At 55.3% G+C, this 27,087-nt stretch overlaps 1 protein-coding gene across 1 annotated transcript in view; it reads right to left on the bottom strand.

Annotated features, from left to right (window-relative positions):
* Positions 1-265: 265 nt before the first annotated feature.
* vsig10l (V-set and immunoglobulin domain containing 10 like) overlaps positions 266-27,087 on the bottom strand; it is a 61,244-nt gene continuing 34,422 nt past the window's right edge. The window contains exons 9-11 of the mRNA XM_086002464.1: positions 20,083-20,132; positions 16,770-17,012; positions 266-727 (exon numbers count right to left, since the gene is read on the bottom strand). Coding sequence (XP_085858590.1) covers positions 266-727; positions 16,770-17,012; positions 20,083-20,132 — 755 coding nt within the window. The remainder of the gene's footprint in view (positions 728-16,769; positions 17,013-20,082; positions 20,133-27,087) is intronic.

Below are 27,087 nucleotides of genomic sequence, written 5' to 3' on the forward strand. Positions count from 1 at the left end.
CGCTCCCTCAGTACTGCCCCTCCGACAGTGCGGCGCTCCCTCAGTACTGCCCCTCCGACAGTGCGGCGCTCCCTCAGTACTGCCCCTCCGACAGTGCGGCGCTCCCTCAGTACTGCCCCTCCGACAGTGTGGCACTGATTGGATCCACCAATCGGGCAACAGGGCTGAGGCCCTCCTTTAGGCCCCATATGATCGAAACCGTTCTTGGGGCCTTCTCTTACAGGCACCCCCCACCCTTCCCCGAGCCTCCCCTTTGACCTCCCTTCTAGGCGGTCAGGCTCCGCCACTCACCCTGATTAGGCCACAGTCGCGTTCTGGGCCCGTGAGCGAAATCTGAGAGCCGGCGGTTAATTCGGGCTGGGCCTGACGTCGGCCCAACTCGCAGCCTGACCTTCCCCCGCTTACCGTACACGTTGAGCGTCACCTCCCCTTCGCTGCTGGGCTGCCCCTGCACCTCCATCTTTACCGCGTAGCGCCCGTCGTCCGCTGGCGTCACCCGGTCGATCTGGATGGAGCCGGTGCGGTTGCAGAACTGGAGCCTCCCCTCGTAGGCCGGCAGGATGTGGAGGTCTCCGGCCGGGCTCCAGGTCAGCAGCACCACGCTGTGCTCCCAGGAGCTGTTCGGCACCTCGGGGCCCGAGTAGTTGACGGCCAGGGTCGCATTCTCCCCCAGCCCGGCGCTCACCACGGCGCTCAGGACCTGCAGGGCCACGCCCTCCGCCCCGCCCTAGGGTTCAAAGTTCAGAAGTCAACATCAATTGGCGTTCTGCGGCGAGTGTCTCACTTCCCAACTCCCCAAAGCCTTTCCGCCATCTACAAGGCACAAGTCAGGAGTGTGATGGAATACTCTCCACTTGCCTGGATGAGTGCAGCTCCAACAACACTCAAGAAACTCGACACCATCTGGTCCCAGGGATGAGGGACTTCAGTGATGTGGAGAGACTGGAGAAGCTGGGGTTGTTCTCCTTAGAGCAGAGAAGGTTAAGGGGAGATTGACCAGAATGGTCCCAGGGATGAGGGACTTCAGTGATGTGGGGAGACTGGAGAAGCTGGGGTTGTTCTCCTTAGAGCAGAGAAGGTTAAGGGGAGATTGACCAGAATGGTTCCAGGGATGAGGGACTTCAGTGATGTGGAGAGACTGGAGAAGCTGGGGTTGTTCTCCTTAGAGCAGAGAAGGTTGAGAGGAGATTGACCAGAATGGTCCCAGGGATGAGGGACTTCAGTGATGTGGAGAGACTGGAGAAGCTGGGATTGATCTCCTTAGAACAGAGAAGGTTGAGAGGAGATTGACCAGAATGGTCCCAGGGATGAGAGACTTCAGTGATGTGGAGAGACTGGAGAAGCTGGGATTGATCTCCTTAGAGCAGAGAAGGTTAAGGGGAGGTTGAGCAGAATGGTCCCAGGGATGAGAGACTTCAGTGATGTGGAGAGACTGGAGAAGCTGGGATTGTTCTCCTTAGAGCAGAGAAGGTTAAGGGGAGATTGACCAGAATGGTCCCAGGGATGAGGGACTTCAGTGATGTGGAGAGACTGGAGAAGCTGGGGTTGTTCTCCTTAGAGCAGAGAAGTTTAAGGAGAGATTGACCAGAATGGTCCCAGGGATGAGGGACTTCAGTTACGTGGATAGACTGGAGAAGCTGGGGTTGTTCTCCTTAGAGCAGAGAAGGTTAAGGGGAGATTGACCAGAATGGTCCCAGGGATGAGGGACTTCAGTGATGTGGGGAGACTGGAGAAGCTGGGGTTGTTCTCCTTAGAGCACAGAAGGTTAAGGGGAGATTGACCAGAATGGTTCCAGGGATGAGGGACTTCAGTGATGTGGAGAGACTGGAGAAGCTGGGGTTGTTCTCCTTAGAGCAGAGAAGGTTGAGAGGAGATTGACCAGAATGGTCCCAGGGATGAGGGACTTCAGTGATGTGGAGAGACTGGAGAAGCTGGGATTGATCTCCTTAGAACAGAGAAGGTTGAGAGGAGATTGACCAGAATGGTCCCAGGGATGAGGGACTTCAGTGATGTGGGGAGACTGGAGAAGCTGGGATTGTTCTCCTTAGAGCAGAGAAGGTTAAGGGGAGATTGACCAGAATGGTTCCAGGGATGAGCGACTTCAGTGATGTGGAGAGACTGGAGAAGCTGGGGTTGTTCTCCTTAGAGCAGAGAAGGTTGAGAGGAGATTGACCAGAATGGTCCCAGGGATGAGGGACTTCAGTGATGTGGAGAGACTGGAGAAGCTGGGATTGTTCTCCTTAGAGCAGAGAAGGTTAAGGGGAGATTGACCAGAATGGTCCCAGGGATGAGAGACTTCAGTGATGTGGAGAGACTGGAGAAGCTGGGATTGTTCTCCTTAGAGCAGAGAAGGTTAAGGGGAGATTGACCAGAATGGTTCCAGGGATGAGGGACTTCAGTTACGTGGATAGACTGGAGAAGCTGGGGTTGTTCTCCTTAGAGCAGAGAAGGCTGAGAGGAGATTTGATAGAGGTGTTCAGAATCATGAGGGGTCTGGACAGAGTAGATAGAGAGAAACTGTTCCCATTGGCGGAAGGGTCGAGAACCAGAGGACACAGATTGAAGGTGATTGGCAGAAGAACCAAAGGTGACATGAGGAAACGCTTCTTTACACAGCGAGTGGTTATGATCGGGAATGCGCTGCCTGAAAGGGTGATGGAGGCAGATTCAATTGTGGCTTTCAAAAGGGAGTTGGATAAGTAGCTGAGGGGAAAAAAATTGCAGGGCTACGGGGAAAGGGCGGGGGAGTGGGACAGGCTGAAGCGCTCTTGCAGAGAGCCGGCACAGGCTCGAGGGGCCGAATGTCCCCCGACTGTGCTGTAGCCATTCTATGGTTCAATGTTGTGATGCTTCACGCAGTCGAGCAGTCTGCCGGCCCCCGCACCGTCCCTCCTCGCGCAGGACGAACGGCCGACGGAGTGAGCCTCCCGAGAGAGACTCCCCCGGCCCTGCAAAACGGCCGAGACCCTCGGGAGGAAGCCAATGGAAGGAGAAGCTTTGTTCTTTAAGCAGGTTGGCGTGGGTGGGACCGAGAGGGACGAGGGCAGATCGTCCAGGATCGGCGAACCAACGGCGGACTTACCAATGAGCAACACCGACCAGGCAACGGCAATCAAACGGAGGGGAATCCCGTGCCCCATGATCTCTGGGGTCAGGCAATGTCCGGTTAATCCCTGCCCGTCGTGGGAACGAGAGCTTTCGAGACGGGATCCCCGACACTGCTGAGAGACGGAGAGCCACGGATTCTCTGTTTGGTTGGATCCCAGGAGCTTGGCAACGCGCCCAGTGACCCCTGTCGCCCTTGGCATACCTGCCCGCAGGCTACCGTGCGTTGGTGCTGAATGGGCACCTTCTCTTAAGGACTGAGGGAGCGCCGCACTGTCGGAGGGGCAGTACTGAGGGAGCGCCGCACTGTCGGAGGGGCAGTACTGAGGGAGCGTCGCACTGTCGGAGGGGCAGTACTGAGGGAGCGCCGCACTGTCGGAGGGGCAGTACTGAGGGAGCGCCGCACTGTCGGAGGGGCAGTACTGAGGGAGCGCCGCACTGTCGGAGGGGCAGTACTGAGGGAGCACCGCACTGTGGGAGGGGCAGTACTGAGGGAGCGCCGCACTGTGGGAGGGTCAGTACTGAGGGAGCGCTGCACTTTCGGAGGGGCAGTACTGAGGGAGCGCCGCACTGTCGGAGGGGCAGTACTGAGGAACCGCCGCACTGTCGGAGGGGCAGTACTGAGGGAGCGCCGCACTGTCGGAGGGGCAGTATTGAGGGAGCGCCGCACTGTCGGAGGGGCAGTACTGAGGGAGCGCCGCAGTCGGAGGGGCAGTGCTGAGGGAGCGCCGTACTGTCGGAGGGGCAGTACTGAGGGAGCGCTGCACTGTCGGAGGGGCAGTACTGAGGGAGAGCCGCAATGTCGGAGGGGCAGTACTGAGGGAGCGCCGCACTGTCGGAGGGGCAGTACTGAGGGAGCACCGCGCTGTCGGAGGGGCAGTACTGAGGGAGCGCCGCGCTGTTGGAGGGGCAGTACTGAAGGAGCGCTGCGCTGTCGGAGGGGTAGTACTGAGGGAGCGCCGCACTGTCGGAGGGTCAGTACTGAGGGAGCGCCGCACTGTCGGAGGGGCAGTACTGAGGGAGCGCCGCACTGTCGGAGGGGCAGTACTGAGGGAGTGCCGCACTGTCGGAGGTGTTGTCTTTCAGTTGAGACGTTAAACCCGAGGACCCGCTTGCCCTCTCAGGTTGACGAGTGGAGACATAGTTGAGGCTCAGAATGCGGATCGGTTGTGATGCACCCCATGGTCGACTGGGATCAGCTCACTTCGACCTTCACCCAGAATCTGGAGTGAAATCCCGCACTGACCCCAACATCACCCCCACTTCCCCCCTCTTCCTTTCACCAACAACTCCTCCACTCCCCGCCTTAGCCCCGAATGGTGATTCACCCCGTGACGCCGTTGGACTCCACTCCGCGGGATCGCCCTCAGTGCCTCGAACCCTCGCTCGATCCTTCGACCCCTCACTTGACCCCTTCAGTCGAACCCTTGCTCGATCCTTCGACCCCTCGCTTAACCCTTCGACCCCTCGCTTGACCCCTTCACTCGAGCCCTCGAACCCTTGCTCGATCCTTCGACCCCTCGCTTAACCCTTCGACCCCTCGCTTGACCCCTTCACTCAAACCCTCGCTCGATCCTTCGACCCCTCGCTTAACCCTTCGACCCCACACTTGACCCCTTCACTCGAACCCTCGCTCGAGCCTTTGACCCCTCGCTTGACCCGTTCACTCAAACCCTCCCTCGAGCCTTCGACCCCTCACTTACCCCTTCATTCGAACCCTTGAACCCCCACGCGACCCTTCGGTTGAACCCTTGCTCGAACCTTTGACCCCTTGCTTGACCCCTTGCTTGAACCGTTGCTCAACCCTTTGACACCTCGCTTGAACCCTTGCTCGAGCTTTCGACCCCTCGCTTGGCCCCTTCACTTGAAGCCTTGCTTGACCCTTTGACCCCTCGCTGGAGCTTGAACCCTTGCTCGAGACTTTGACACCTGGCTTGAGCCCTTCAACTCGACCCCTCGCTTGACCACTCGAGCTCAGGCTACTGTTACCCCACTCCGCCCATAACCGTACGCTCCCTGACCCTCAGTGCGGTGACCCCTGATGCTGGCGCAGAGATATCAAACAGCGGGAGTCCATTCATAGGAAAGGCTTTATTAAATACACAATATAAAGGCCGCATGGCACTGTGAAGAATGCAAAAATATAATCGGCGAATCTGATCAAATATACAGTATATATACAATTGGCAGATAGGCTGTTTATGTGGCTGAATTAGCTGTGAGGTTTCTGTGCATATCGCTTTACCCCAACCCCTCCCTCTCCCGGAGGGAAAGTACTGAGGGAGCGCCACACTGTCGGAGGGGCAGTACTGAGGGAGCGCTGCACTGTCGGAGAGGCGGTACTGAGGGAGCGCCGCACTGTCGGAGGGGTGGTACTGAGGGAGCGCCGCACTGTCGGAGGGGCAGTACTGAGGGAGCGCCGCACTGTCGGAGGGGCAGCACTGAGGGAGCTCCGCACTGTCGGAGGGGCAGTACTGAGGGAGCGCCGCACTGTCGGAGGGGCAGTACTGAGGGAGAGCCACACTGTCGGAGGGGCAGTACTGAGGGAGCGCCGCACTGTCAGAGAGGCAGCATTGAGGGAGCTTCGCACTGTCGGAGGGGCAGTACTGAGGGGGCGCCACAACTGTCGGAGGGGCAGTACTGAGGGAGCGCCGCACTGTCAGAGGGGCGGTACTGAGGGAGCGCCGCACTGTCGGAGGGGCAGTACTGAGGGAGCATTGCACTGTCGGAGGGGCAGTACTGAGGGAGCGCCGCACTGTCGGAGGGGCAGTACTGAGGGAGCGTTGCACTGTCGGAGGGGCAGTACTGAGGGAGCTCCGCACTGTCGGAGGGGCAGTACTGAGGGAGCGCCGCACTGTCGGAGGGGCAGCACTGAGGGAGCTCCGCACTGTCGGAGGGACAGTACTGAGGGAGCTCCACACTGTCGGAGGGGCAGTACTGAGGGAGCGCCGCACTGTCGGAGGGGCAGTACTGAGGGAGCGCCGCACTGTCGGAGGGGCAGTACTGAGGGAGCGCCGCACTGTCGGAGGGGCAGTACTGAGGGAGCGCCGCACTGTCGGAGGGGCAGTACTGAGGGAGTGCTGCACTGTCGGAGGGGCAGTACTGAGGGAGTGCTGCACTGTCGGAGGGACAGAACTGAGGGAGCGCCGCACTGTCGGAGGGGCAGTACTGAGGGAGCGCCGCACTGTCGGAGGTGCCCTCTTTCAGATGAGACGTTAAACCGAGGCCCCGTCTGCCCTCTCAGGTGGATGTAAAAGATCCCATGGCCACTATTGGAAGAAGAGCAGGGGGAGTTCTCCCCGGTGTCCTGGGGCCAATATTTATCCCTCAACCAACATCACTAAAAAACAGATGATCTGGTCATTATCACACGGCTGTTTCTGGGAGCTTGCTGTGCGCAAATTGGCTGCCGCGTTTCCTACATTACAACAGTGACCACACTTCAAAAAAAGTACTTCATTGGCTGTGAAGCGATTTGGGACGTCCTGAGGTGGTGAAAGGCGCTGGAGAAATGGGCGTCTGTCACATCGCCACTGTGGATCAGTGGCCCTTTAAATAAGTGATTTGTCCGCTGAGTTTTTCAGGGCTGAAAAAATTAAAACCAGTAAGGATGCTTTGCCAATTTAAAGGGGCTTTGATGCCGTGATGTCCCCTTCAAAGTTTATAAAATATCTTGCATGGACAGCCGTCCTTTAAAAGCAGCCTCTTGACGTTCCAACGCTGCCCCTGGGGTCCGCTGCAAGCTCGCCATTTCTGAGTTCGCTGTCCCACCTGTTGCCCGCGGTCACGTGGCAGGACGGAGGTGGCGGGTTTGGGAGTTCACCTGACCCGCGGCATCAGGTGACCCAGAGTGCTGTTTTCGGGAGGGTGGGTAGGGCGTCGGTGTAACTCGTCGACCGGGTGGAGCATCACACCATGGTGGCGTGCCGCCTCTGGAGGGAGAGGGTTGAAGACTCGTTCGGAGATTGGGTCGTGTTGTGGAATGGCTGTGGGTGGAAAGAGGGAGGGTTTATCGATAATGTCACCGACTTTCACCTCCGATCAGCTATCTCCGCACTCTTTACAATCAATGGGAATTCCCATTGGGAATACGTCAATAGTACAGAATCCCAATGGACCCACACCCCTTCCCATTCGCTCCCACTGTACACAATCCCAATGGACCCACACCCCTTCCCATTCACTCCCACTGTACACAATCCCAATGGACCCAAACCCCTTCCCATTCACTCCCACTGTACACAATCCCAATGGACCCAAACCCCTTCCCATTCACTCCCACTGTACACAATCCCAATGGACCAAACCCCTTCCCATTCACTCCCACTGTACACAATCCCAATGGACCCAACCCCTTCCCATTCACTCCCACTGTACACAATCCCAATGGACCCAAACCCCTTCCCATTCACTCCCACTGTACACAATCCCAATGGACCCAAACCCCTTCCCATTCACTCCCACTGTACACAATCCCAATGGACCAAACCCCTTCCCATTCACTCCCACTGTACACAATCCCAATGGACCCAACCCCTTCCCATTCACTCCCACTGTACACAATCCCAATGGTCCCAAACCCCTTCCCATTCACTCCCACTGTACACAATCCCAATGGACCCAAGCCCCTTCCCATTCACTCCCACTGTACACAATCCCAATGGACCCAACCCCTTCCCATTCACTCCCACTGTACACAATCCCAATGGACCCAAACCCCTTCCCATTCACTCCCACTGTACACAATCCCAATGGACCCAAACCCCTTCCCATTCACTCCCACTGTACACAATCCCAATGGACCAAACCCCTTCCCATTCACTCCCACTGTACACAATCCCAATGGACCCAACCCCTTCCCATTCACTCCCACTGTACACAATCCCAATGGACCCAAACCCCTTCCCATTCACTCCCATTGTACACAATCGCAATGGACCCAAACCCCTTCCCATTCACTCCCATTGTACACAATCCCAATGGACCAAATCCCTTGCCATTCACTCCCACTGTACACAATCCCAATGGACCCAACCCCTTCCCATTCACTCCCACTGTACACAATCCCAATGGACCCAAACCCCTTCCCATTCACTCCCATTGTATAGAATCCCAATGGACCCAAACCCCTTCCCATTCACTCCCATTGTACACAATCCCAATGGACCCAAACCCCTTCCCATTCACTCCCACTGTACACAATCCCAATGGACCCAAGCCCCTTCCCATTCACTCCCACTGTACAGAATCCCAATGGACCCAAACCCCTTCCCATTCACTCCCATTGTACACAATCCCAATGGACCAAATCCCTTGCCATTCACTCCCACTGTACACAATCCCAATGGACCCAACCCCTTCCCATTCACTCCCACTGTACACAATCCCAATGGACCCAAACCCCTTCCCATTCACTCCCACTGTACAGAATCCCAATGGACCCAAACCCCTTCCCATTCACTCCCATTGTACACAATCCCAATGGACCCAAACCCCTTCCCATTCACTCCCATTGTACACAATCCCAATGGACCAAATCCCTTGCCATTCACTCCCACTGTACACAATCCCAATGGACCCAAATCTCTTCCCATTCACTCCCACTGTACACAATCCCAATGGACCCACACCCCTTCCCATTCACTCCCACTGTACACAATCCCAATGGACCCAAATCTCTTCCCATTCACTCCCACTGTACAGAATCCCACTGGACCCAAACACCTTCCCATTCACTCCCACTGTACACAATCCCAATGGACCCAAACCCCTTCCCATTCACTCTCATTGTATAGAATCCCAATGGACCCAAACCCCTTCCCATTCCCTCCCACTGTACAGAATCCCAATGGACTCAAATCTCTTCCCATTCACTCCCACTGTATAGAATCCCACTGGAACCAAACCCCTTCCCATTCACTCCCACTGTACACAATCCCAATGGACCGAAATCTCTTCCCATTCACTCCCACTGTACACAATCCCAATGGACCCAAACCCCTTCCCATTCACTCCCACTGTACACAATCCCAATGGACCCAAACCCCTTCCCATTCTCTCCCACTGTACACAATCCCAATGGACCAAACCCCTTCCCATTCACTCCCACTGTACACAATCCCAATGGACCCAACCCCTTCCCATTCACTCCCACTGTACACAATCCCAATGGACCCAAACCCCTTCCCATTCACTCCCACTGTACACAATCCCAATGGACCCAAACCCCTTCCCATTCACTCCCACTGTACACAATCCCAATGGACCAAACCCCTTCCCATTCACTCCCACTGTACACAGTCCCAATGGACCCAACCCCTTCCCATTCACTCCCACTGTACACAATCCCAATGGACCCAAACCCCTTCCCATTCACTCCCACTGTACAGAATCCCAATGGACCCAAACCCCTTCCCATTCACTCCCATTGTACACAATCCCAATGGATCCAAACCCCTTCCCATTCACTCCCATTGTACACAATCGCAATGGACCCAAACCCCTTCCCATTCACTCCCATTGTACACAATCCCAATGGACCAAATCCCTTGCCATTCACTCCCACTGTACACAATCCCAATGGACCCAACCCCTTCCCATTCACTCCCACTGTACAGAATCCCAATGGAGCCAAACCCCTTCCCATTCACTCCCATTGTACACAATCCCAATGGACCCAAACCCCTTCCCATTCACTCCCATTGTACACAATCCAAATGGACCAAATCCCTTGCCATTCACTCCCACTGTACACAATCCCAATGGACCCAAATCTCTTCCCATTCACTCCCACTGTACACAATCCCAATGGACCCACACCCCTTCCCATTCACTCCCACTGTACACAATCCCAATGGACCCAAATCTCTTCCCATTCACTCCCACTGTACAGAATCCCACTGGACCCAAACACCTTCCCATTCACTCCCACTGTACACAATCCCAATGGACCCAAACCCCTTCCCATTCCCTCCCACTGTACAGAATCCCAATGGACCCAAATCTCTTCCCATTCACTCCCACTGTATAGAATCCCACTGGACCCAAACCCCTTCCCATTCACTCCCACTGTACACAATCCAAATGGACCGAAATCTCTTCCCATTCACTCCCACTGTACACAATCCCAATGGACCCAAACCCCTTCCCATTCACTCCCACTGTACAGAATCCCACTGGACCCAAACACCTTCCCATTCACTCCCACTTTACACAATCCCAATGGACCCAAACCCCTTCCCATTCACTCCCACTGTACACAATCCCACTGGACCCAAACACCTTCCCATTCGCTCCCATTGTACACAATCCCAATGGACCCAAACACCTTCCCATTCACTCCCACTGTACACAATCCCACTGGACCCAAACACCTTCCCATTCGCTCCCATTGTACACAATCCCAATGGACCCAAACACCTTCCCATTCACTCCCACTGTACACAATCCCACTGGACCCAAACACCTTCCCATTCACTCCCACTGTACACAATCCCAATGGACCCAAACACCTTCCCATTCACTCCCACTGTACACAATCCCAATGGACCCAAATCTCTTCCCATTCACTCCCACTGTACACAATCCCAATGGACCCAAACCCCTTCCCATTCACTCCCACTGTACACAATCCCACTGGACCCAAACACCTTCCCATTCACTCCCACTGTACACAATCCCAATGGACCAAACCCCTTCCCATTCACTCCCACTGTACACAATCCCAATGGACCCAACCCCTTCCCATTCACTCCCACTGTACACAATCCCAATGGACCCAAACCCCTTCCCATTCACTCCCACTGTACACAATCCCAATGGACCCAAACCCCTTCCCATTCACTCCCACTGTACACAATCCCAATGGACCAAACCCCTTCCCATTCACTCCCACTGTACACAGTCCCAATGGACCCAACCCCTTCCCATTCACTCCCACTGTACACAATCCCAATGGACCCAAACCCCTTCCCATTCACTCCCACTGTACAGAATCCCAATGGACCCAAACCCCTTCCCATTCACTCCCATTGTACACAATCCCAACGGACCCAAACCCCTTCCCATTCACTCCCATTGTACACAATCGCAATGGACCCAAACCCCTTCCCATTCACTCCCATTGTACACAATCCCAATGGACCAAATCCCTTGCCATTCACTCCCACTGTACACAATCCCAATGGACCCAAACCCCTTCCCATTCACTCCCACTGTACAGAATCCCAATGGAGCCAAACCCCTTCCCATTCACTCCCATTGTACACAATCCCAATGGACCCAAACCCCTTCCCATTCACTCCCATTGTACACAATCCCAATGGACCAAATCCCTTGCCATTCACTCCCACTGTACACAATCCCAATGGACCCAAATCTCTTCCCATTCACTCCCACTGTACACAATCCCAATGGACCCACACCCCTTCCCATTCACTCCCACTGTACACAATCCCAATGGACCCAAATCTCTTCCCATTCACTCCCACTGTACAGAATCCCACTGGACCCAAACACCTTCCCATTCCCTCCCACTGTACAGAATCCCAATGGACCCAAATCTCTTCCCATTCACTCCCACTGTATAGAATCCCACTGGACCCAAACCCCTTCCCATTCACTCCCACTGTACACAATCCCAATGGACCGAAATCTCTTCCCATTCACTCCCACTGTACACAATCCCAATGGACCCAAACCCCTTCCCATTCACTCCCACTGTACAGAATCCCACTGGACCCAAACACCTTCCCATTCACTCCCACTGTACACAATCCCAATGGACCCAAACCCCTTCCCATTCACTCCCACTGTACACAATCCCACTGGACCCAAACACCTTCCCATTCGCTCCCATTGTACACAATCCCAATGGACCCAAACACCTTCCCATTCACTCCCACTGTACACAATCCCAATGGACCCAAACCCCTTCCCATTCACTCCCACTGTACACAATCCCAATGGACCCAAACCCCTTCCCATTCACTCCCACTGTACACAATCCCAATGGACCAAACCCCTTCCCATTCACTCCCACTGTACACAGTCCCAATGGACCCAACCCCTTCCCATTCACTCCCACTGTACACAATCCCAATGGACCCAAACCCCTTCCCATTCACTCCCACTGTACAGAATCCCAATGGACCCAAACCCCTTCCCATTCACTCCCATTGTACACAATCCCAATGGACCCAAACCCCTTCCCATTCACTCCCATTGTACACAATCGCAATGGACCCAAACCCCTTCCCATTCACTCCCATTGTACACAATCCCAATGGACCAAATCCCTTGCCATTCACTCCCACTGTACACAATCCCAATGGACCCAACCCCTTCCCATTCACTCCCACTGTACAGAATCCCAATGGAGCCAAACCCCTTCCCATTCACTCCCATTGTACACAATCCCAATGGACCCAAACCCCTTCCCATTCACTCCCATTGTACACAATCCCAATGGACCAAATCCCTTGCCATTCACTCCCACTGTACACAATCCCAATGGACCCAAATCTCTTCCCATTCACTCCCACTGTACACAATCCCAATGGACCCACACCCCTTCCCATTCACTCCCACTGTACACAATCCCAATGGACCCAAATCTCTTCCCATTCACTCCCACTGTACAGAATCCCACTGGACCCAAACACCTTCCCATTCACTCCCACTGTACACAATCCCAATGGACCCAAACCCCTTCCCATTCACTCCCATTGTATAGAATCCCAATGGACCCAAACCCCTTCCCATTCCCTCCCACTGTACAGAATCCCAATGGACCCAAATCTCTTCCCATTCACTCCCACTGTATAGAATCCCACTGGACCCAAACCCCTTCCCATTCACTCCCACTGTACACAATCCAAATGGACCGAAATCTCTTCCCATTCACTCCCACTGTACACAATCCCAATGGACCCAAACCCCTTCCCATTCACTCCCACTGTACAGAATCCCACTGGACCCAAACACCTTCCCATTCACTCCCACTGTACACAATCCCAATGGACCCAAACCCCTTCCCATTCACTCCCACTGTACACAATCCCACTGGACCCAAACACCTTCCCATTCGCTCCCATTGTACACAATCCCAATGGACCCAAACACCTTCCCATTCACTCCCACTGTACACAATCCCACTGGACCCAAACACCTTCCCATTCGCTCCCATTGTACACAATCCCAATGGACCCAAACACCTTCCCATTCACTCCCACTGTACACAATCCCACTGGACCCAAACACCTTCCCATTCACTCCCACTGTACACAATCCCAATGGACCCAAACACCTTCCCATTCACTCCCACTGTACACAATCCCAATGGACCCAAATCTCTTCCCATTCACTCCCACTGTACACAATCCCAATGGACCCAAACCCCTTCCCATTCACTCCCACTGTACACAATCCCACTGGACCCAAACACCTTCCCATTCACTCCCACTGTACACAATCCCAATGGACCCAAACACCTTCCCATTCACTCCCACTGTACACAATCCCAATGGACCAAACCCCTTCCCATTCACTCCCACTGTACACAATCCCAATGGACCCAACCCCTTCCCATTCACTCCCACTGTACACAATCCCAATGGACCCAAACCCCTTCCCATTCACTCCCACTGTACACAATCCCAATGGACCCAAACCCCTTCCCATTCACTCCCACTGTACACAATCCCAATGGACCAAACCCCTTCCCATTCACTCCCACTGTACACAGTCCCAATGGACCCAACCCCTTCCCATTCACTCCCACTGTACACAATCCCAATGGACCCAAACCCCTTCCCATTCACTCCCACTGTACAGAATCCCAATGGACCCAAACCCCTTCCCATTCACTCCCATTGTACACAATCCCAACGGACCCAAACCCCTTCCCATTCACTCCCATTGTACACAATCGCAATGGACCCAAACCCCTTCCCATTCACTCCCATTGTACACAATCCCAATGGACCAAATCCCTTGCCATTCACTCCCACTGTACACAATCCCAATGGACCCAAACCCCTTCCCATTCACTCCCACTGTACAGAATCCCAATGGAGCCAAACCCCTTCCCATTCACTCCCATTGTACACAATCCCAATGGACCCAAACCCCTTCCCATTCACTCCCATTGTACACAATCCCAATGGACCAAATCCCTTGCCATTCACTCCCACTGTACACAATCCCAATGGACCCAAATCTCTTCCCATTCACTCCCACTGTACACAATCCCAATGGACCCACACCCCTTCCCATTCACTCCCACTGTACACAATCCCAATGGACCCAAATCTCTTCCCATTCACTCCCACTGTACAGAATCCCACTGGACCCAAACACCTTCCCATTCACTCCCACTGTACACAATCCCAATGGACCCAAACCCCTTCCCATTCACTCCCATTGTATAGAATCCCAATGGACCCAAACCCCTTCCCATTCCCTCCCACTGTACAGAATCCCAATGGACCCAAATCTCTTCCCATTCACTCCCACTGTATAGAATCCCACTGGACCCAAACCCCTTCCCATTCACTCCCACTGTACACAATCTCAATGGTCCCAAACCCTTCCCATTCACTCCCACTGTACACAATCCCAATGGACCCAACCCCTTCCCATTCACTCCCACTCTACAGAATCCCACTGGACCCAAACCCCTTCCCATTCACTCCCACTGTACACAATCCCAATGGACCCAATCCCCTTCCCATTCACTCCCACTGTACACAATCCCAATGGACCCAACCCCTTCCCATTCACTCCCACTGTACACAATCCCAATGGACCCAATCCCCTTCCCATTCACTCCCACTGTACACAATCCCGATGGACCCAGCCCCTTCCCATTCACTCCCACTGTACACAATCCCAATGGACCCAAACCCCTTCCCATTCACTCCCATTGTACACAATCCCAATGGACCAAACCCCTTCCCATTCACTCCCACTGTACACAATCCCAATGGACCCAAACCCCTTCCCATTCCCTCCCACTGCACACAATCCCAATGGACCCAAACCTCTTCCCATTCACTCCCACTGTACACAATCCCAATGGACCCAAACCCCTTCCCATTCACTCCCATTGTACACAATCCCAATGGACCAAACCCCTTCCCATTCGCTCCCACTGAACACAATCCCAATGTACCCAACCCCTTCCCATTCACTCCCACTGTACACAATCCCAATGGACCCAACCCCTTCCCATTCACTCCCATTCTATAGAATCCCAATGGACCCAACCCTTTCCCATTCACCCCGTACAGAGGGAGCGCCGCACTGTCGGAGGGGCAGTACTGAGGGATCAGTGCACTGTCAGAGGGGCAGTACTGAGCGAGCGCCGCACTGTCGGAGTTGCCATCTTTTGGATGAGACGTTAAACCGAGGCTACGTCTGCCCTCTCAGGTGGACATAAAAGATCCCAAGGCCACTATTTCGAAGAAGAGCAGGGGAGTTCTCCCCGGTGTCCTGGGACCAATATTTATCCCTCAACCAACATCACTAAAACAGATGATCTGGTCATTATCACATTGCTGTTTATGGGAGCTTGCTGTGCGCAAATTGGCTGCCGCCTTTCCTACAGTACAACAGTGACCACACCTTCATTGGGTGTGAGGTGCTTTGGGACGTCTTGAGGTGGGGAAAGGTGCTGGAGAAATGCGAGTCCGAGCTTTCATTAATTGGAGGAGAAAATCTTCGGTGATATTTCTGTCTGGGATAATTAAGGAAGCTCAGTCTGGCTAATCCTCCCACTCTTTATCTTTGCAGACTACAGAGGAATGGGATCGAGAGAGCTCTGTCCATCCAAAGTCAGCTGATGTGGTTGAGCCCTACGCAATAGCAAACCACAGGAACCGAGGGACAGGACCGCAGGGGATTCCCGCAGGGAACGCAAAGCTGGTGAGTTCCAAACGGCAGCACCATAGATCGTCAACTGGGTAACACACTGAGCTTTCACCTCTGGGATCTGGGCTGTATTGGGGTAACAAGATTCTACATAGCAAGAGTGAATGGGAAGGGGTTTGGGTCCTTTGGGATTGTGTGCAATGGGAGTGAATGGGAAGGGGTTTGGGTCCGTTGGGATTCTGTACAGTGGGAGTGAATGGGAAGAGATTTGGGTCCATTGGGATTGTGTACAGTGGGAGTGAATGGGAAGGTGTTTGGGTCCAGTGGGATTCTGTACAGTGGGAGTGAATGGGAAGAGATTTGGGTCCATTGGGATTGTGTACAGTGGGAGTGAATGGGAAGGTGTTTGGGTCCATTGGGATTGTGTACAGTGGGAGTGAATGGGAAGGTGTTTGGGTCCAGTGGGATTGTGTACAGTGGGAGTGAATGGGAAGGGGTTTGGGTCCATTGGGATTGTGTACAGTGGGAGTGAATGGGAAGGGGTTTGGGTCCAGTGGGATTGTGTACAGTGGGAGTGAATGGGAAGGGGTTTGGGTCCATTGGGATTGTGTACAGTGGGAGAGAATGGGAAGGGGTTTGGGTCCAGTGGGATTGTGTACAGTGGGAGTGAATGGGAAGGGGTTTGGGTCCAGTGGGATTCTGTACAGTGGGAGTGAATGGGAAGGGGTTTGGGTCCATTGTGATTGTGTACAGTGGGAGTGAATGGGTCCGTGGCCTATCACAGGTCACTTGACCTGCATCCCGTATAGTCTGCGCCCTGCCTGAACCCTGACCTCAGGGGTCAGTCGTTGGGACATACTGCTCCCACCCAGTTCCTCTCCTAGTATCTGCGCAGTGGGTCGTACCAGGCCTGATTTGTTCGAGATACTTCGCCGTGCGCTGGCGTCCAGACGATCGGTTCTGGGCAAGGTGTGAGGTGCCGTTCCATTCGGTGCCCTCCGAGGTCCGGCAATCCCAGCATTGTGCTGTTTCGGTGTCTGCGGGGTAGAAACGGAAACAGTTAGCTCGACGAGAAACAGCTCAGCCTTTCCTGGTCAAACCGGCAAGATCTCTCCTGTTGCCTTTGGCTCCTTGGGTTCAGCACTCTCTCTCTTGCCCTCCGAGTCACAAGGTCATGGGTTCGAGCCCCATTTATCCATCTATCAACCTCAGTCTTGAAATTTCTAATTGACCCCCAGCCTCAACAGCTTTTTGGGGGAGAGAGTTCCAGATTTCCACCGCCCTTTGTGTGAAGAAGTGCTTCCTGACATCACCCCTGAACGGCCTGGCTCTAATTTTAAGGTTCTGCCCCCTTGTTCTGGACTGTCCTGGCAATAGATTGGGAGAAGGGGAAGTGCAACGAGACCTGGGTGTCCTTGTGCACCAGTCGCTGAAGGTAAGCATGCAGGTGCAGCAGGCGGTTAAGAAGGCAAATGGTATGTTGGCCTTCGTAGCGAGAGGGTTCGAGTACAGGAACAAGGATGTCTTGCTGCAGTTGTACAGGGCCTTGGTGAGACCACATCTTGTGTATTGTGTGCAGTTTTGGTCGCCTTATCTGAGGAAGGATGTTCTTGCCATGGAGGGAGTGCAGTGAAGATTCACCAGGCTGATACCTGGGATGGCAGGAATGACGTATGAAGAGAGATTGGGTCGATTGGGCTTATACTCGCTGGAGTTTAGAAGAATGAGAGGGGATCTCATTGAAACTTATAAAATTCTAACAGGTCTAGACAGACTAGATGCAGGAAGGATGTTCCCGATGGTCGGGGAGTCCAGAACCAGGGGTCACAGTCTAAGGATAAGGGGTAAGCCATTTAGAACTGAGATGAGGAGGAATTTCTTCACCCAGAGAGTGGTGAACCTGTGGAATTCTCTACCACAGAAGGCAGTAGAGGCCAATTCATTAAATATCTTCAAGAAGGAGTTGGGTATATTTCTTAAGGCTAAAGGGATCAAGGGATATGGGGAGAAAGCAGGGACAGGGTACTGAATTTGGATGATCAGCCATGATCTCATTGAATGGCGGAGCAGGCTCGAGGGGCCGAATGGCCAACTCCTGCTCCTATCTTCTATGTTTCTATGACTCCCCCCACCAGAGGAAATAGTTTCTCTCTCTCTCTACCCTATCGAATCCTTTAATCACCTCAAACACCTCGATCAGATCACCCCTTAATCTTCTAAACTCGAGGGAACACAAGCCTAGTCTATGCCAACCTGTCCTTCATTTCCTGGCCCATTGGTAGTGGGCGGGGCTTCAGCAGTTGAGCTCAGTACCCTCGGCTTGTCATCCCTCGAGTACAAGAAATAAAGACTCGTGTTTCTCCAGCGCCTTTCACCACCTCAGGACGTCCCAAAGCGCTTCAGAGCCAATGAAGGACATTTTTTGAAGTCACTGTTGTAATGTGGGAAACGCAACAGCCAATTTGCGCACAGCAAGCTCCCACAAAAATCAACGTGATAATGACCAGATCGTCTGTTTTTTTATTGATTTTGGTTGAGGGTTAAATATTGGCCCCAGGACACCGGGGAGAACTCCCCCCCTGCCCTTCTTCGAAAGAGTGCCCCGGGATCTTTGACATCCACCTGAGAGGGCAGACGGGGCCTCAGTTAAACATCTCATCCAAAATACTGCCCCTCTGACAGTGCGGCGCTCCCTCAGTACTGCCCCTCCGACAGTGCGGCGCTCCCTCAGTACTGCCCCTCCGACAGTGCGGCGCTCCCTCAGTACCGCCCCTCCGACAGTGCGGCGCTCCCTCAGTGCTGCCCCTCCGACAGTGCGGCGCTCCCTCAGTACCGCCCCTCCGACAGTGCGGCGCTCCCTCAGTGCTGCCCCTCCGACAGTGCGGCGCTCCCTCAGTACTGCCCCTCCGACAGTGCGGCGCTCCCTCAGTACTGCCCCTCCGACAGTGCGACGCTCCCTCAGTACTGCCCCTCCGACAGTGCGGCGCTCCCTCAGTACTGCCCCTCCGACAGTGCGGCACTCCCTCAGTACTGCCCCTCCGACAGTGCGGCGCTCCCTCAGTACTGCCCCTCCGACAGTGCGGCGCTCCCTCAGTACTGCCCCTCCGACAGTGCGGCACTCCCTCAGTACTGCCCCTCCGACAGTGCGGCGCTCCCTCAGTACTGCCCCTCCGACAGTGCAGCGCTCCCTCAGTACTGTCTCTCCGACAGTGCGGCGCTCCCTCAGTACTGCCCCTCCGACAGTGCGGCGCTCCCTCAGTGCTGCCCCTCCGACAGTGCGGCACTCCCTCAGTACTGCCCCTCCGACAGTGCGGCGCTCCCTCAGTGCTGCCCCTCCGACAGTGCGGCACTCCCTCAGTACTGCCCCTCCGACAGTGCGGCGCTCCCTCAGTACTGCCCCCCGACAGTGCGGCGCTCCCTCAGTACTGCCCCTCCGACAGTGCGGCGCTCCCTCAGTACTGCCCCTCCGACAGTGCGGCGCTCCCTCAGTACTGCCCCTCCGACAGTGCGGCGCTCCCTCAGTACTGCCCCTCCGACAGTGCAGCGCTCCCTCAGTACTGCCTCTCCAACAGTGCGGCGCTCCCTCAGTACCGCCCCTCCGACAGTGCAGCGCTCCCTCAGTACTGCCTCTCTAACAGTGCGGCGCTCCCTCAGTACCGCCCCTCCGACAGTGCGGCGCTCCCTCAGTACTGTCCCTCCGACAGTGCGGCGCTCCCTCAGTACTGCCTCTCTAACAGTGCGGCGCTCCCTCAGTACTGCCCCTCCGATAGTGCGGCGCTCCCTCAGTACTGCCCCTCCGACAGTGCGGCGCTCCCTCAGTACTGCCCCTCCGACAGTGCGGCGCTCCCTCAGTACTGCCCCTCCGACAGTGCGGTGCTCCCTCAGTACTGCCCCTCCGACAGTGCGGCGCTCCCTCAGTACTGCCCCTCCGACAGTGCGGCACTCCTCAGTACTGCCCCTCCGATAGTGCGGCGCTCCCTCAGTACTGCCCCTCCGGGGGTGGGGGGGGGGGCAGTGTTTTTACAGAAGGGAATGTATTTAAGTGGGGAGCCAACAGTCTCTCCTGCCCCAACCCATGAGGCGTTGTGTTGTGTTTGAGGGACCTACCTTTCCATTTTCTCCTTGTTTTTGTACAGCCGGCACCTTCTTCCTTTTATCTGGAGCGAAGCGAAAACAAAGTGAAAACACAACTCAATTCCCATGTCGCGGCTCAGGGTAATTGCACCTCCCCCCGCCCCTCCCCACACACCATTAGCACATTCATTATCCTCGGGAAGGATATCTCAGCCTCGGCGAGGGAGCAGTGAATGACACCCCGGGGGCTGAAAGGGTGAAATCACGAGGACAGGTTGGCCCAGACTGGGCTTGTATTCCCTCGAGTTTAGAAGATTAAGGGGTGATCTAATGGAGGTGTTCGAGATGATTAAAGGATTCGATAGCGTAGAGAGAGAGAGAAACTATTTCCTCTGGTGGGGGGAGTCCAGAACAAGGGGGCAGAACCTTAAAATTAGAGCCAGGCCGTTCAGGGGTGATGTCAGGAAGCACTTCTTCACACAAAGGGTGGTGGAAATCTGGAACTCTCTCCCCCAAAAAGCTGAGGCTGGGGGTCAATTGGAAATTTCAAGACTGCGACTGCTAGATTTGTGTTGGGTAAGGGTATTAAGGGTTACAGATCCGAGGCGGGTAGATGGAGTTAACATACAGATCAGCCCTGATCTCATTGAATGGCGGAATAGGCTCGAGCGGCTGAATGGCCTTCTCCTGTTCCTGTGTAACAGTCTCGAGGGGGCTGAATGGGCCTCCTCCTGTTCCTGTGTAACAGGCTCGAGGGGCTCAATGGGCCTCCTCCTGTTCCTGTGTAACAGTCTCGAGGGGGCTGAATGGGCCTCCTCCTGTTCCTGTGTAACAGGCTCGAGGGGGCTGAATGGGCCTCCTCCTGTCCCTGTGTAACAGGCTCGAGGTGCTGAATGGGACTCCTCCTGTTCCTGTGTAAAAGGCTCGAGGGACTGAATGGGCCTCCTCCTGTTCCTGTGTAACAGGCTCGAGGGGCTGAATGGGCCTCCTGCTGTTCCTGTGTAACAGGCTCGAGGTGCTGAATGGGCCTCCTCCTGTTCCTGTGTAACAGGCTCGAGGGGCTGAATGGGCCTCCTCCTGTTCCTGTGTAACAGGCTCGAGGGGCTGAATGGGCCTTCTCCTGTTCCTGTGTAACAGGCTCGAGGGGCTGAATGGGCCTCCTCCTGTTCCTGTGTAACAGGCTCGAGGGGCTGAATGGGCCTCCTCCTGTTACAGTGTAACGGGCTTGAGGGGCTGAATGGGCCTCCTGTTCCTGTGTAACAAGCTCGAGGGGCCGAATGGGCCTCCTCCTGTTCCTGTGTAACAGGCTCGAGGGGCTGAATGGGCCTCCTCCTGTTCCTGTGTAACAAGCTCGAGGGGCTGAATGGGCCTCCTCCTGTTCCTGTGTAACAGGCTCGAGGGGGCTGAATGGGCCTCCTCCTGTTCCTGTGCAACAGGCTCGAGGGGCTGAATGGGCCTCCTCCTGTTCCTGTGTAACAGGCTCGAGGGGCTGAATGGGCCTCCTCCTGTTCCTGTGTAACAGGTTCGAGGGGCTGAATGGGCCTCCTCGTGTTCCGGTTTGGGGTGAGGCAGTGCGGGATCGGGGAGGGGTGCCAGTGGAACCGCCTCTCCCCCACGAGTCAATGCTTTCAGGAGAGGAAGGGCAGAAAAATGGGGAGCTGCTGAAACCCTCGCCCGTGTCTCTACCACCTCCAGACTTGACTATTCCAACACACTCCGGCCCGGCCTCCCACATCCTACCCGACGTAAGCCTGAGCTCATCCAGAACTCTGCTGCCCGTGTCCTCACTCGCACCGAGTCTCGTTCACCCGTCACCCCGCTGTTGCTTGTTGACCTACATGCGCTCATCCTCATGTTCAAAAGCCTCCATGGCCTCCTCGCTCCCCATCCCTATCTCTGTAACCCCTCCAGCCCCTCCAACCCTCCCTATCTCTGTAACCTCCTCCAGCCCCTACAACCCTCCCTATCTCTGTAACCTGCTCCAGCCCCTCCAACCCTCCCTATCTCTGTAACCTCCTCCAGCCCCTACAACCCCACCCTATCTCTGTAACCTCCTCCAGCCCCCTACAACCCTCCCTGTCTCTGTAACCTCCTCCAGCCCCTACAACTCTCCCTGTCTCTGTAACCTCCTCCAGCCCCTACAACCCTCCCTATCTCTGTAACCTCCTCCAGCCCCTACAGCCCTCCCTATCTCTGTAACCTCCTCCAGCCCCTACAAACCTCCCTATCTCTGTAACCTGCTCCAGCCCCGACAACCCTCCCTATCTCTGTAACCTACTCCAGCCCGACAACCCTCCCTATCTCAGTAACCTGCTCCAGCCCCTACAACCCTCCCTATCTCTGTAACCTCCTCCAGCCCCTACAACCCTCCCTATCTCTGTAACCTCCTCCAGCCCCTACAACCCTCCCTATCTCTGTAACCTCCTCCAGCCACTACAACCCTCCCTGTCTCTGTAACCTCCTCCAGCCCCTACAACCCTCCCTATCTCTGTAACCTCCTCCAGCCCCTACAACCCTCCCTATCTCTGTAACCTCCTCCAGCCCCTACAACCCTCCCTATCTCTGTAACCCCTTCAGCCCTACAACCCTCCCTATCTATGTAACCTCCTCCAGCACCTACAACCCTCCCTATCTCTGTAACCTCCTCCAGCCCCCTACAACCCTCCCTATCCCTGTAACCTCCTCCAGCCCCTACAGTCCTCCCTATCTCTGTAACCTCCTCCAGCCCCTACAAACCTCCCTATCTCTGTAACCTGCTCCAGCCCCGACAACCCTCCCTATCTCTGTAACCTACTCCAGCCCGACAACCCTCCCTATCTCAGTAACCTGCTCCAGCCCCTACAACCCTCCCTATCTCTGTAACCTCCTCCAGCCCCTACAACCCTCCCTATCTCTGTAACCTCCTCCAGCCCCAACAACCCTCCCTATCTCTGTAACCTCCTCCAGCCACTACAACCCTCCCTATCTCTGCAACCTCCTCCAGCCCCTACAACTCTCCCTATCTCTGTAACCTCCTCCAGCCCCCTACAACCCTCCCTATCTCTGTAACCTCCTCCAGCCCCTACAACCCTCCCTATCTGTAAACCCCTCCAGCCCCCTACAACCCTCCTTATCTCTGTAACCTCCTCCAGCCCCTACAAACCTCCCTCTCTCTGTAACCTCCTCCAGCCCCTACAACCCTCCCTATCTCTGTAACCTCCTCCAGCCCCTACAACCCTCCCTATCTCTGTAACCTCCTCCAGCCCTACAACCCTCCCTATCTCTGTAACCCCTCCAGCCCCTACAACCCTCCCTATCTCTGAAACCTCCTCCAGCCCCTACAACCCTCCCTATATCTGTAACCTCCTCCAGCCCCTACAACCCTCCCTATATCTGTAACCTCCTCCAGCCCCTACAACCCTCCCTATCTCTGTAACCTCCTCCAGCCCCTACAACCCTCCCTATCTCTGTAACCTCCTCCAGCCCCCTACAACCCTCACTATCTCTGTAACCTCCTCCAGCCCCTACAACCCTCCCTATCTCTGTAAACTCATCCAGCCCCTACAACCCTCCCTATCTCTGTAACCTCCTCCAGCCCCCCTACAACCCTCACTATCTCTGTAACCTCCTCCAGCCCCTGCAACCCTCCCTATCTCTGTAAACTCATCCAGCCCCTACAACCCTCCCTATCTCTGTAACCTCCTCCAGCCCCCTGCAACCCTCCCTATCTCTGTAACCTCCTCCAGCCCCTACAAGCCTCCCTATCTCTGTAACCTCCTCCAGCCCCTACAACCCTCCCTATCTCTGCAACCTCCTCCAGCCCCTACAACCCCCCCATCTCTGTAACTTCCTCCAGCCCCTTCAACCCTCACTATCTCTGTAACCTCCTCCAGCCCCTACAACCCTCCCTATCTCTGTAAACTCATCCAGCCCCTACAACCCTCCCTATCTCTGTAACCTCCTCCAGCCCCCTGCAACCCTCCCTATCTCTGTAACCTCCTCCAGCCCATACAGCCCTCCCTATCTCTGTAACCTCCTCCAGCCCCTACAACCCTCCATTTCTCTGTAACCTCCTCCAGCCCATTACAACACTCCCGATCTCTGTAACCTCCTCCAGCCCATACAGCCCTCCCTATCTCTGTAACCTCCTCCAGCCCCTACAACCCTCCATTTCTCTGTAATCTCCTCCAGCCCCTACAACCCTCCCTATATCTGTAACCCCTCCAGCCCTACAACCCTCCCTATCTCTGCAACCTCCTCCAGCCCCCTACAACATTCCCTAGCTCTGTAACCTCCTCCAGCCCATACACCCCTCCCTATCTCTGTAACCTCCTCCAGCCCCTACAACTCTCCCTATCTCTGTAACCTCCTCCAGCCCCTACAATCCTCCCTATCTCTGTAACCTCCTCCAGCCCCCTACAACCCTCCCTATCTCTGTAACCTCCTCCAGTCCCTACAACCCTTCCTATCTCTGTAACCTCCTCCAGCCCCTACAACCCTCCCTATCTCTGTAACCTCCTCCAGTCCTACAACCCTCCCTATCTCTGTAACCCCTCCAGCCACTACAACCCTCCCTATCTCTGCAACCTCCTCCAGCCCCTACAACCCTCCCTATCTCTGTAACCTCCTCCAGCCCCTACAACAATCCCTATCTCTGTAACCACCTCCAGCCCCTGCAACCCTCACTATCTCTGTAACCTCCTCCAGCCTGTACAACCCTCCCTATCTCTGTAACCTCCTCCAGCCCCTACAACCTTCCCTAACTCTGTAAACTCCTCCAGCCCCTACAACCCTCCCTATCTCTGTAACCTCCTCCAGCCCCTACAACACTACGTATCTCTGTAACCTCCTCCAGCCCCTACAACCCTCCCTATCTCTGTAACCCCTCCAGCCCCCGACAACCCTCCCTATCTCTGTAGCCTCCTCCAGCCCCTACAACTCTCCCTATCTCTGTAACCTCCTCCAGCCCCTACAACCCTCCCTTTCTCTGTAATCTCCTCCAGCCCTGCAACCCTCCCTATCTCTGTAACCCCTCCAGCCCGTCCAACCGTCCCTATCTCTGCAACCTCCTCCAGCCCCTACAGCCCTCCCTGTCTCTGTAACCTCCTCCAGCCCCTACAACCCTCCCTATCTCTGTAACCTCCTCCAGCCCCCTACAACCCTCCCTATCTCTGTAACCTCCTCCAGCCCCTACAACCCTCCCGATCTCTGTAACCTCCTCCAGCCTCCCACAACACTCCCTATCTCTGTAACCTCCTCCAGCCCCCTACAACCCTCCCTATCTCTGTAACCTCCTCCAGCCCCTACAACCCTTCTTATTTGTGTAAACTCCTCCAGCCCCTACAACCCTCCCTATCTCTGTAACCTCCTCCAGCCCCTACAATCCTCCCTATCTCTGTAACCTCCTCCAGCCCCTACAACCCTCCCTATCTCTGTAACCCCTCCAGCCCCTACAACCCTCCCTATCTCTGTAACCTCCTCCAGCCCCTACAACCCTCCCTGTCTCTGTAGCCTCCTCCAGCCCCTACAACCCTCCCTATCTTTGTCACCTCGTCCAGCCCCCTACAACCCTCCCTATCTCTGTAGCCTCCTCCAGCCCCTACAACCCTCCCTATCTCTGGCACCTCCTCCAGCCCCTACAACCCTCCCTATCTCTGTAACCTCCTCCAGCCCGTACAACCCTCCCTATCTCTGTAACCTCCTCCAGCCCCCTACAACACTCCCTATCTCTGTAACCTCCTCCACCCACCTACAACCCTCCCTTTCTCTGTAATCTCCTCCAGCCCCTACAACGCTCCCTATCTCTGTAACCCCTCCAGCCCTACAACCCTCCCTATCTCTGTAACCTCCTCCAGCCCCTACAACCCTCCCTATCTCTGTAACCTCCGCCAGCCCCTACAACCCTCCCTGTCTCTGTAACCTCCTCCAGCCCCTACAAACCTCCCTATCTCTGTAACCTCCTCCAGCCTCCTACAACCCTCCCTATCTCTGTAACCTCCTCCAGCCCCTACAACCCTCCCTATCTCTGTAACCTCCTCCAGCCCCCTACAACACTCCCTATCTCTGTAACCTCCTCCAGCCCATACACCCCTCCCTATCTCTGTAACCGCCTCCAGCCCCTCCAACTCTCCCTATCTCTGTAACCTCCTCCAGCCCCTACAATCCTCCCTATCTCTGTAACCTCCTCCAGCCCCATACAACACTCCCTATCTCTGTAACCTCCTCCAGGCCCCTACAACCCTCCCTATCTCTGTAACCTCCTCCAGCCCCTACAACCCTCCCTATCTCTGTAACCTCCTGCAGCCCCTACAACAATCCCTATCTCTATATCCACCTCCAGCCCCTGCAACCCTCCCTATCTCTGTAACCTCCTCCAGCCCCTACAACCCTCCCTATCTCTGTAAACTCCTCCAGCCCCTACAACCCTCCCTATCTCTGTAACCTCCTCCAGCCCCTACAACCCTACCTATCTCTGTAACCTCGTCCAGCCCCCGACAACCCTCCCTATCTCTGTAGCCTCCTCCAGCCCCTACAACTCTCCCTATCTGTGTAACCTCCTCCAGACCCTACAACCCTCCCCATCTCTGTAACCTCCTCCAGCCCGTACAACCCTCCCTATCTCTGTAACCTCCTCCAGCCCCCTACAACACTCCCTATCTCTGTAACCTCCACCACCCCCCTACAACCCTCCCTTTCTCTGTAATCTCCTCCAGCCCTACAAACCTCCCTATCTCTGTAACCCCTCCAGCCCTACAACACTCCCTATCTCTGTAACCTCCTCCAGCCCGTCCAACCCTCCCTATCTCTGTAACCTCCTCCAGCCCCTACAACCCTCCCTGTCTCTGTAACCTCCTCCAGCCCCTACAACCCTCCCTATCTCTGTAACCTCCTCCAGCCCCCTACAACCCTCCCTATCTCTAACCTCCTCCAGCCCCTACAACCCTCCCTATCTCTGTAACCTCCTCCAGCCCCCTACAACACTCCCTATCTCTGTAACCTCCTCCAGCCCATACACCCCTCCCTATCTCTGTAACCTCCTCCAGCCCCTACAATCCTCCC

This window comes from Somniosus microcephalus, chromosome 12 (genome assembly GCF_052327205.1).
Source record: "Somniosus microcephalus isolate GS21.2 chromosome 12, FLI_Smic_1.0, whole genome shotgun sequence".
NCBI classification, from domain to species: domain Eukaryota; kingdom Metazoa; phylum Chordata; class Chondrichthyes; order Squaliformes; family Somniosidae; genus Somniosus; species Somniosus microcephalus.